General features: G+C 40.8%; 1 protein-coding gene across 9 annotated transcripts in view; it reads left to right on the forward strand.

Annotated features, from left to right (window-relative positions):
• Nucleotides 1-12,134, forward strand: part of Pcnx1 (pecanex 1) — a 163,909-nt gene that overhangs the window by 136,071 nt on the left and 15,704 nt on the right. For all 9 annotated transcript variants that reach the window (XR_003847835.1, XM_008823213.3, XM_008823214.3 and 6 more), the window contains 6 exons: nt 568-697; nt 2,863-2,921; nt 5,238-5,453; nt 6,931-7,184; nt 8,759-8,989; nt 11,297-11,397. Coding sequence is in view for 8 of the 9 variants with exons in the window: in XM_008823213.3 (XP_008821435.1) it covers nt 568-697; nt 2,863-2,921; nt 5,238-5,453; nt 6,931-7,184; nt 8,759-8,989; nt 11,297-11,397 (991 nt within the window). In the remaining variant the exon portion in view is untranslated. The remainder of the gene's footprint in view (nt 1-567; nt 698-2,862; nt 2,922-5,237; nt 5,454-6,930; nt 7,185-8,758; nt 8,990-11,296; nt 11,398-12,134) is intronic.

A 12,134-nucleotide genomic window follows, 5' to 3' on the forward strand; every position in this document is an offset into this window, starting at 1 on the left:
TTTAATAACAGGAAAGACAGCTAAAAAAAAAAAAAAAGAAAGAAACAGTAAAAGTCTAGTGATGTTTGAATGCACACTCTTGGTATCTGAGAATTTTAAAAACTTTATGTTACATATCTTTATTTGTGTGTGTGCGCGCTTGTGCACACGCACATATGACATGACACAACTTGTGGGAGTTGGTTGGTTCTCGTCTCCCACTGTGTTAGTCCTGGGGATTTGGACTGAGTCATCGGGCCTGATGGCAAGCACTTTTGCCTGTGAAGCCGTCTCACCAGCCCCAATTTCTGGAAAAGTAAATTCAAGCATCTCTTCCCAAGATTGATTATTGGGCGTTTACAGACACGTGTTAAGAGCCCGATTCCACAGTAGCTCCCTGCCTTGTCTTGGTTACGTGCCCTGCAGCACCCTCTTTGGGTTCTCCTAATGAACTTCATTTCTTGATTGGTACTGTCTCAGTGGGTTTGTAAGATTTCTTTCACCTTTCTTTCCACTTCCTTTCTCTCTTCTTTCTCTTTGGCATGTTTGTTCAGACCTACGCTGGTTCCTTAACCAGTTTCCTCATAGACTCAGCCATGTTGTTCGTCCAGGCGGTGCTTTCGGCCTTCTTCTCCACCCCGCTGAACCCCTTCCTGGGAAGTGCGATATTCATTACTTCATATGTTCGACCTGTGAAATTCTGGGAGAGAGACTATAAGTACGTAAGATAAAACACATGAAAGACAGTTTCTGCCTTTTTTACAGGGAAAAACTATTGACAGCATTATAAGAAATTATACATCATAATTTGGGTTAAAATACTTATTTTTGCTAAAAATTTACAAATAATTTTTGAAGTTTAAAAATTATATCAAAAAAGAGTTAAGGGAAATTAGTTTTTATTTTCTCATCTTCTATTCATGAGATTCTTAAAATTACAATTTAATTAAATACACTCATTTTTGCATTTTTCATTTAATGATACAACTTAGACTTGGTTCCTGTTAATAATAGTGTTATGTCATTACAACAGTTACAGTGAGCTATGTCACAATTTCTCAAAAAATTGCTTCTAGAGCTACATTTTTTTATTTCTTTGCTTAGTTTCTAATACCTATCTTTGTATAAACATTTTCCCATGTAGACATAATTCTTTAGTTCAATCTGATGCTTAAAATGATCTTTGTATAGAATCTCTCCAACTCAGACCCTAAGGGAGAGTTCCTGAAAGAGGAATGGAGCATAAATATTTCATGTGAACCTAGAGTATTTTGCATGTTCCTGGTTGTCCCCAACACTGCCATGCATCAGCTTTCTGGGGTGGGCCGGAGGGATAGTGGCCTTGGCTCTGAAAACAGTGAGCCAGCTTGTAGGCTTCAAGTTTTCCTAACATTATAAATGGTGCTTCCCAGTGTCCTAGTTTGCTTTCTGTTGCTCTGATAAACACCATGACCAAAACCAACTTGGGTAAGAAAGAGTTTATTTCATCTTACTTTTCCAAGTGACAGTCCATTGTTGAGGGAAGTCAGGACAGGAGCTCAGGACAGGATCCTGGAGGCAGGAGCTGAAGCAGAGATCTCAAAGAACAATGCTTACTGGCTTGCTCTTCTGGCCTGTACTCAGCCTGCTCTCTTATAACCCAAGACGACCAGCCTGGGGTGGGGGGTGCTACCATCCACAGTGTGTTGGACTCTCTTATATCACTCAACAGTCAAGAAAATGCCTCATAGACGTGCCCACAGGCCTGTCTTATAAGAGGAAATTCCTCAACTAAGGTTCCCAAGTATATCAAGTTAACAGCTGAAGCTATCCAGCTTTGTTTACTTTCTATTACCAAAGCTAAACATTTTTCAAGTGTTCATTAATTTAACAATAGGAAGACATCCACTGTGCCCAGCATTCCAGAACTCAGGAGACTGAGGCAGGAGAAACACGAGTTTGAAGCTGGATTGAGCTACACAGCAAGATCCTTTTTTTTTTTTTTTTTTTAAGTCTTTTTGAGACAGGGTCTCCCTGTAGCCCCAGCTGTCCTGGAACTCTGTGTGTAGACCAGGCTGGCCTTGAACTCACAGAGATCGCCTGCCTCTGCCTCTTGAGTGCTGGGATTAAAGGTGTGTACCACCATGCCCAGCTAAGACCCTATTTTTAAAAGAATAAAAATGTTATATTCATTGCATATTAATATAAATAACATTTTAGAATGAAGAATGGATTCCCCACATACCAAAAATTTTAGTGGGAAGAGTGGCATTGTTTACAGTTTTACAAACCATTGCATTCTTGCCTTCTAAAGGACAGGTTGGATTTCTTACCTGTTTCTGCATTCAGTCCATTGCAGTATATTGTTTTGCTTGAAGTAACAGAAGATCTGGCCTCAGATATGTAGCTAAAAAAGAGAAGTATTTTAGTTGACTTATGAGACAGTTGTAGATATTTTTCTTTGATCCTTTACAAAAACTCAACAAATACTAGTTTCTTTTTTTTTTTTTTTTTTTTGGTCTTTTTGAGACAGGGTCTCCCTGTAGCCCCAGCTGGCCTGGAACTCACTCTGTAGACGAGGCTAGCCTTGAACTCACAGATCCTCCTGCCTCTGCCTCCCGAGTGCTGGGATTAAAGGCGTGGGCCACCATGCGGGGCTAGAAATGTAAAGTTTTAGCCATAAAAGTATGTGCTACCAAATTGGTCACTATACTCACCTCCCGGAGATTTTCCTGTAGAGGTAAAGTCTAGCTTATCTGGACCTGTGGTCTCTCCCTTGCTCTTACTATTCCTATAGAGGTGAGGTCTAGTGGTCTGGCTTATCTGTATCCTGTAGTTTCTCCCTTGCTGTTACTATTTTTTACATCTAAAGTCACTAAAAATGTTCTATTTTGTCTTCTTCAGCACAAAACGAGTGGACCATTCAAATACCAGATTGGCTTCCCAGCTTGATAGAAATCCAGGTAATAGCTATGTATAAGGAAGCAAGCCAGAGGATTGGATTTGTTCATGTACATCTACGTGCACAGAACACCCACACAAACACCACCACCCCCCCCCATACACACACAGATCTTCACTCCCAACTTACTGGAATCCTCTCCAAATAGGCCTTTTTGTTTTGTTTTTTGAGATAAGATCTCTCTGCATAGCCTAGCCTGGTCTGGAACGTACTATGTACCTCACTGCCTCAGCCTCCTGAGGGCTTGGAGTACAGACACAAATCTTTTTTTTTAAACCAGATATCCTTTGCTTTTTTTTATTTTAGCGAGGTACAATATATGAATGAGAGTGTGTCTGTCAGTCTGACAGTGTGTCACTAATGTGTGCTTTACCTTTCACCAAGTTATAGGTAAATATTAAAATTTGATGTTATTTAATTATGTATATAGATGTCATGGGGTTGCAAATACCCACTCAAGGTAAAGCTCCAGTGGGTAGCATTTTGGTATTATCATTATCTGAAGTTTGGTTCTAAGCTTGGTTATTTTGGAAGCACCATTTTGTCATCCCACTCAGTAATAATCTGATACTTTTCTGTGAGCCTTGCTGCCCCAGACATAGACTAATGAATTATCAGAAGTTCAGGAAACTAATTAACCAAAAGAAGCATTCGTCCCAAATGGACTGGAATGTTTGTTACCATTTGACTCATAAATTCTTGGAAATGCTGTATCAGTCCAAGAAACCAAACTATAGTAATCAAATTGATTCTCAACTATAAAGGGAGAGCTTCTTCCCACAGTAGGGAAAAGTACTGCCTCATCTCTAGCATGTACTTACAAGGGGTTCGAATTCTCGACATGATGACAGTACCATCCTGAGGAACAAATATGTACACTTTTAAATAGACCTAGAAACAGTCATTTTATTGACATATACTCTTTTTTTCCATCTCATTATTTTAATGTTTAGACTGAATTTAAAATAATTCCTGAGCCTTGAGTATCTTGCCATTCCCCAGTACCATGCTTTGACTTCAGCTGTGGAGGGGCTGCTTGCCAAGGTGGCCATCTCATTTACCAAGTGATGCTTAGTACTAATGTTTTCCTTCTGGCAACCAATGTCCAGGCTTGTAGACGTTTGTTACTGTGTCTGTCTCTTCACTTTACTTCTGCTTCATATTAGCCATCTTTTCAGGTTTTGAGTCACTTTTCTTTGTTTTTCTTTTCTTTTTTTTTTTGTTCAAATCTTATGTTATTTATCAACTTCCTTTACCAGATAATCTTTTTGTTCTCCTGAGTTTTGTATCATATATATTTTTAATTAAAATGCATATTTCATTGAATGGTAGTAACAGTCCATGAATTATAAATAACTTAAATGATTAGTGTATGCATCTAATCAAATTTCCACATTCCCAATGGGAACTCTCAGAGGGATAGTATAACTTCTGACTCATTTTTTTAAGATTTAAATTTTATTTTTAATTGCATGTACTTGTAGGGGGTGGGTAATGTACATGAGAATGTAGGTGCTCAGAGAGGCCAGAAGAGGGTAAGACCCCTGATGTGGGTGCTGAACTTGGGTTCTCTACAAGAGCAGCACATGTTCTCAGCCACTGAGCCATCTCTCCAGCCCCTGACTTCTGACTCTTGATTCTGAAGCCATACTTGTTTTCCTTTGTATATTGATGAGGTTTATTTCACTGGAATAAAATACCAGAGAACAGCAACTTAAAAGGAGGACAGATTTATTTTGACTCACGTTTCAGCATCCTTGGTTGCCTGGCTCCTTGCTGTGGGCCTGTGTTGAGGCAGAACCTCATGAGCAGGAGTGTGTAACAGCAGAGCTACTCACCTCAAGGAAGCCAGGAAGCAGAGAGAGAAAGGGACAGGGTCCCAAAGCCCCCATCACTGGCATGCTCCCTGTGGCATGCTTCTTTCAAGGCCCCCCTCCTGTTGCCACCACCTCTCTTGTGTCACCAGCTGAGCACCAATCATCAGTTGGAGCCTGTGGGGGACGCTACGTGTCCAAACCACAGCACTAGGTTCTGTTTTTATATAGACGTTCCAAGGGCATGACTTGTCTTTTTCTTGTCAAATAAATATAAATGCAACTGTACAGGACTTTAGTTTGGGGTTTGTTTATTTTTTGTCTCACGCTGTAGCCCAGACTGACCTCAGATTTGTGGCAATCCTCCTGCCTCATCTGTGGAGTGCTGGGATTACAGCCTGTGCTGTGACAGGTAGCTAGTTTCAGTATTCTTAACAGTCTTGTTTGTCAATATAACAGGGACTTAAAGTGAAATACACTTTTCTTAAAATCCCTTCTTACAGGATCAGATGACAACAACCTAAATTCCATCTTCTATGAACATTTAACCAGATCCCTGCAGCACAGTCTCTGTGGTGATTTGCTGCTGGGACGGTGGGGAAACTACAGCACAGGGGACTGTTTCATCCTTGCCTCTGACTATCTCAATGCTTTAGTACACCTTATAGAGATAGGCAATGGCCTGGTCACTTTCCAGCTGCGAGGACTCGAATTCAGAGGTAAGACATTCATGTGCTTTTTAATTTTGTTGTGTGCTCCTGTGACAGCTAAATTTATATATTTCTATCTCAAATCAAAAGTTACAGAATTAGATCTTTGAGATTGTGGCATGAGAAAAATTATTAACAAATAATTATTATACCCTCCCCTAAGTTTCTAGTTCAAAGAGTGCAGGTGTGGCATTGGTGAGTGATTGGCCTGTTTTCCTGAAGTGCTGGCCTTCTGTTCTGCAATTCTCTTGCCAGGCCCTTTTGTGACCAGTTGCATAAATTTGTTCAAGGACTATAAGCACAGAATGCTGAGTTTTTGTTTGAGGCAGCTGTGTTAACTAGCTGTGTTTGTAAAACACGATGCCATCATCCCCGATAGTCTTCAGTTGAAATGAAATCACATAACCTAAAAGAGTTTTTAGCCTGAGTTCTTTGAATTTTTTTTGTTGGGATAAGTCAGGAGTGCCTGGAATGTAGAGCATGGCCACACCGGAGACCTCCCAGTGAGGGCGGCAGGAGACAGGCCCACTCCATTCTAAACACACTGTCTCTACCCAAGAGCCCCCAGGCAAAACTATTAGGTCTCTAATCCCTTTACCCTAACCAGGTCTCTTGTAGATCATGTGACCGGAGGACAGGACAAAGGCCACATAGAAACCCCCTCCCTTCCCCTACCTGCCTGCCCACCAGAAAACCAACCCCACCTCTTTGCCGTCGAAACTTCCCTATAAAAACTTCTCCTTCGCCATATTAAAACAAGCTGTCTACTGACACAGTCTCCCGGGTGTTTCTTCCTGCCGTACTCGCCACCCGAGGCCCCTCTCTCCCTATTGGTCTCCCTCCTCACCCCAACCTTCTGTGACAGGGACGTTGCGCAACGGTCTCCCAGTAGCAGCGGGGGTCCAGGCTGAGGAGAGGGCCGACATTTTTTAGTTTGGAACAGGAAACAGGGAAGCCTTTGCCTGGATCTGACCTGTGATAGCTTGCCTTTTGGTCAACTCACTATGTAGACCAGGCTGGTCTTGAACTCACAGAGATCCGCCTGCCTCTGCCTCCCGAATGCTGGGATTAAAGGCGTGCGCCACCACACCCGGCCATTCCACTGTCTTTTTTGAATTAACTCAAATCTTGAGGAAATGTACATTTACGCATTTGACTTTCAGTTTATACAAGTGCAGTTGTAAACCTGTTTGAAAAATTTGAAATCCGTTAGTCAGAATTAAAGAAGTTACTCTACAGCACGAATTCCCAGGACCTTTCATGTGGCAAAGCTCACTGCGATTTCTGCAGGAAATGAACGTAGAGTGTACCTGGATTCTGGAGTTTGGTACAGTTTAGAAATGAATATTCTAAGGCAAAGTAATCACATCAATCTAAAGTGCTATAAAATGTCTTTCCTAAGTCTTCTGTGTCCTGTAGGATTCATTTCCAGCTTCCCAGTTTGTGTGCCTTCGTCTGTCATGCTTCCTGCCTCGCTTTTTTCAAGGTACCTATTGTCAGCAGCGAGAAGTGGAGGCCATTACAGAAGGCGTAGAAGAAGATGAAGGGTTTTGCTGTTGTGAACCTGGCCATATCCCTCATGTGCTTTCATTTAACGCTGCATTTGGCCAGCGCTGGCTAGCTTGGGAAGTGATAGTCACTAAGTACATTCTGGAGGGGTACAGTATCACTGACAACAGTGCTGCGTCCATGCTTCAAGTCTTTGATCTTCGGAAAGTACTTACCACTTACTACGTCAAGGTAAGGGTATGTGCCTGCTTATATTGGTTAGCTGAAGGATTTCACGGTAAAGTCACACACACATTTTATTCGTATATTCATGAATGCATTCATTATTTTTGCTGTACTAAGGATCAAACGCAGATCAAGCACTCTACCACTGATCTGCATCCCTGAGCCCCTCACACGTTTTAAACTTGTGCTTTGCTTCCAGGTAGCGATTAAAATTTTCTAGTATCCAGAAAAGTTAGTAAAAAAAAATACCATGGAAAATTTTTATTTTATGTGTATGAGTGTTTTGTCTGCAAGTATCTAAGTGCACCACGTGTGCAATGCCAGCAGAGGCTAGAAGAGGGTGTTGGATTCCCCTGGAACTGTAGTTACGGATGGTTGTTAGCCATCTTGTGGGTGCTGGGAATTGAACCCAGGTCTTCTAGAAGAACAGCAAGTGCTCTTAACTGCTGAGCCTCCATGGCAAAATTTTTAAACGCACATGCTCACACCCCATGAAGATCTTATTCTTGTTCCATTTGTTCATTACCATTAGTAGCTAGCATTTGTAGTTTATATGTTTTAGGCACTCCTGGGTACACACACACACACACACACACACACACACACACACATCTAAAAGAGACAAATCTTAGAGGGCAGTCATGTAGACATGGTTGGCCACCCACATGACTGACCCAAGTTTCCAAAGATCAAGTTTTCTAAAGGTCAAGTTGAGACTGTAGGGCTCTGCCCTAGCTGAACAAAGCCTCTGATGAGGCAGCCATTCCAAACACTTAGAGATTACCTCCCAAGACCTGAAGGTAAGTTTAGACCTCTCACTGGTCAAGGTTAATCTTTTACTGCACAAAATACTCTGTTTTTGCCAAAGATTGTGTGGAAATACCACATAGCTGTGATTTGGATATTTCTGAGAGGTAAGTGTATAATAAGCTTCGATGACTGATGTCTGAACTTTTCCTATTTTATGTTGTTACCTCTAAGTTCCACCTCGTTTGTGCTGATTTTGGTGAGCCTTGGGCCTTGCACTTGAGCCAGAATTTCTATTTTTTTAAACTTGTACATGTGTGTAGCTCTCTCTCTCTCTCTCTCTCTCTCTCTCTCTCTCTCTCTCTCTGTCTCTGTCTGTCTCTCTCTCTTTCTCTCTGTCTCTCTCCCTTTATGTTTATGCTTAGCTGTATTCTATTACTCAAACTATGAACACCAAAAGTTTTTAATAACTTTTATAAGAACATTTTCAAAATAAATGCAGTATAGTAAATTGTTTTCACCTCTGTTAAAATATCCTAAATTCAAAAGCATTAAAATCAGTAGACCAGGTTGCCTTGCTGAATTCATGGTTGGGATTTTAAAGTATTAGGTTTTGTTTGGTTGGTTGGTTTGTTGGTTTTGGGTTTTATTTTATTTTTCATTTAGGAAGGCTTGAAGCAGCTTTCTTAAAATGTAGACATAGAACACTGAGCTAAAATAAAATATTTTTTAGTTAGATTACCTGTAGAAACAGTTGGAATTTATTTCACGGAGAAATTGGGACAAATTCGAATTGTGATTTAACTTAAATTCACCTGTGTTTTCCACATTAGGGTATCATTTATTATGTTACAACCTCCTCTAAGTTGGAGGAGTGGCTGGCTAATGAGACCATGCAGGAAGGGCTGCGTCTGTGTGCAGACCGAAATTATGTTGACGTAGACCCAACATTCAACCCAAATGTGGATGAAGACTATGACCATCGGCTGGCAGGCATTTCCAGGGAGAGCTTCTGTGTGATTTACCTCAACTGGATAGAGTACTGCTCTTCCCGGAGGGCAAAGGTAGGGCTGGTTCATTTCATTTGCAACTCTCTGAACCCAGGTTTTTAACAAAAATGGAAAGAATATCCCTGTTAGTTGTTATGAATGGATTTTTCCTAAGCTTCCTTTCTCTGGTCCTCTGTATTGGGAAACATGTCTACCTTGTCATGTTTGAGCCGAGCCAACTCTGCCAAGGCAGGGAGAGGAGAATGGCCCTCATTTCCTTTGCAGAATCCTGAATTCACAGTCCAGATAGCCTTCTTTCACCTTGTAAGCCTGCTTATACACAAGTTCAGATGACATGCATCACTCCCCCAAATCTAGGCCTTTGTCGGCAGTGCCCACCAAACTTCAATATGTTTGTCCCAAATACGAAGTCTAGACCAGTGCTATCTGCAAGAATGTCCAGCCATGATGGAAATGTCCTCTGCTGTCCAGTATCACACATGGCTTTAACACTTGGGAAGTGGCCTTGTACAATTGTAGAACTGAATTTTACCTTTTTCTTCTCTAATTTATTTAAACAGCTTATGTGGCTGTGCTTATGTGGTAGTGTGCACCTAGATCACTCACTTTCAAATGTGGATTTAGATAGAAATGACTTAGGAACTTTTGAATGTAAAGATTTTTGGACTTTTCCCAAGAAATTCTGAATAAGTAAGTCTAGGCCAAGAATGTAAAATATGAGTCTCCCTGAGTGATTTGATTCAGTGTTTCCCCATCCATACATTAGGACAACCTGTCTTACCCTAAAAGTAAGATGAATTACACACTTTAGCAAGTGCTGTTCCTTCTGGGTCTTAGGGTACTTGTAAGTAGAGTCATGCCCCTGGCCAGGCTCTAACAAAACCTATGATTAGAGCTCATTCCTGTCACTAGTGTTGCTCCCCAAGGAAAAGACTTGTGGAACTGAACCACCCAGCATATCTTGGAGCAACCAGGGCCCTGATGGGGATCTGGGACGTAGACACCTGCCGTATGTCCCATACGCACTTTCTTCAGGATTCATACCTGGGGTGGCCCCTACTCCATTGCACTCAGGTGCCCTGTCATCTTAGCATCTTTTCTCTATCAGTAAGAATGAGGCATCTTTGTATTTCCTTCAGGCTTCACGCTAGATGTGCAACATATTGATTGGAATAGTTTTGTTTTTGTTTTTTTTTGGTTTTTTTTTTTTTTTTTGGTCTCCCTGAAGTCCCAACTGACCTGGAACTCACTATGTAGGTGGTGGATGTGTATCATATTGATTGGAGTATTTTTGTTTTTGTTTTTTTTTTGTTTTTTTTTTTTTTTTTGGTCTTTTTGGGACAGGGTCTCCCTGTAGACCAGGCTGGCCTTGAACTCACAGAGATCCACCTGCCTCTGCCTCCTGAGTGCTGAGATTAAAGGTGTGTGCCACCATGCCCGGCCCCAGAATAGCATATTTTTAAAGAATGAATAATGAGTAGGATGAAATTCCCTTCTAAGAGGCTAAAAACATTAGCAGACAGCATTTGAGAACAGTGTGCCTCAAAGTTGATCTTCTCTTCTTCCAGATATGTAACAGGCAAATCTTTTTTTCCATGCAAGAAATATATGTAAGATGCTTTGCGTACTGTTTACAAAGTCTTGGACTTCAGGGGCTGGTGTTTGAGGAGTGCAGGCATGTTATTCTAACGTCCCTTCTCTGTTGAAGTTCACCATCCATTCAGAGATGGGCTCTGCCCTGCCTGAATTTAAGTAACTCTTCTCTCAGAGATTATTATTGGTAGACATAGCTTGAAGAAGTCATCCTGTGCGCTGATAACATAGGTACATTCAACAGTCTAACTTTCAGTGTGAACATCCCCAGTCTCTTCAGAGACCAACTCAGCCTACAGTGCATTCTCCTTGTTGCAATCCCGTTAGAATAAAGTTATTAGCAGCATTTTTCCAGATGTGTATGGACTCTTTTGCTACAGTTTTTCTTTCATCAAATCAGGATCATCCCCACCTCCTTAAGATCATGCTTTCTGTTCTCTAAATCCCATTCCTAGAATGACCTCTTCCTAGGGAAGCACAGGACGCCATCAAGACGTGGGGACTCCAAACCCAAGTACCTTGACCATCATAGTAAGCCACTGCCTCATACTCAGTTTACTTTCAAGGCAGTGGTCCAACTTGCATGTTACATAATAATAAAAGATCATTTTTTCCTTCTCTGATTGTATTAGGGTTGAGTTCTTTGTCCCAAACTTAATTTGATAGTTTCTGATTTGTTAAATACTTACGTAGCTTTGTGTTAACTAATGTTCTTTATTTTTCTGTTTACATAACTTTCTGATAGCTAATGTTCTTTATTTTTTAAAGCCAGTGGAGGTGGACAAAGATTCATCCCTGGTGACTCTTTGTTATGGACTGTGTGTTCTGGGACGGAGAGCTCTGGGAACCGCATCCCACAATATGTCCAGGTAAAGCAGGCATTTCTGTCTTCAAGAAGAAAGTATGGAAGCTGTGTAACCTAAACTGAAATAAGTTTAGTTTTTTTGATGGGTGCTGGTGGTGTTCAATTGGTTGGTTGACTTGATTCTTTTAAACTTTTTATTTATTTATTAATTTGTTATTTTATGTGTATGAGTGTTATGCCTGCATGCATGTAAGTGCACTCATGTTGTGCAGTGCCTGTGGAGGACAGAAGAGAGTGTTGGATCCTCTGGAACTGGAGTTCCAGATGGTTGTTTAGCTGCCGTGTGGGTGCTGGGATTCGAATCCTGGTATTCTGTAAGAGCCACTGGTGCTCTTGCAGTCCCTGGAATTTTTTTTTAGCCATTTATTTTGGGCTACTTTATTGCAGTTTCTTTAGATGTTCTTTTTTGTAGATCTTCTTGCTGAGTATCTTGTGTTCTAGTAACTGGTTAACTGGCTTTTAAAAGTCACACTCATGTGAATAGCTATTGATAGTGATGCTTTAAAAATGTTTTACAATCCCTTTGTCAGGTCCGATGGATCTCCTCACATTTATATCTGTTTTTCTAACAAACTTATCTTTTTTTTCTACATTTTTTTTTCTACATTTCTTTGCCCAGAGCAGTTATATTTTTAAAACAGTATGTATTTGATTTGGGCACTGTGAAAATAAAATGAATTTTCTGACATCTATGTCCAAATGAGTTAGAATTAAGAAGCAGTATGTATTTCACGTTTCTTC

Source organism: Nannospalax galili, unplaced genomic scaffold (assembly GCF_000622305.1).
Source record: "Nannospalax galili isolate Female #2095 unplaced genomic scaffold, S.galili_v1.0 scaffold1129, whole genome shotgun sequence".
In the NCBI taxonomy this organism is placed as follows: domain Eukaryota; kingdom Metazoa; phylum Chordata; class Mammalia; order Rodentia; family Spalacidae; genus Nannospalax; species Nannospalax galili.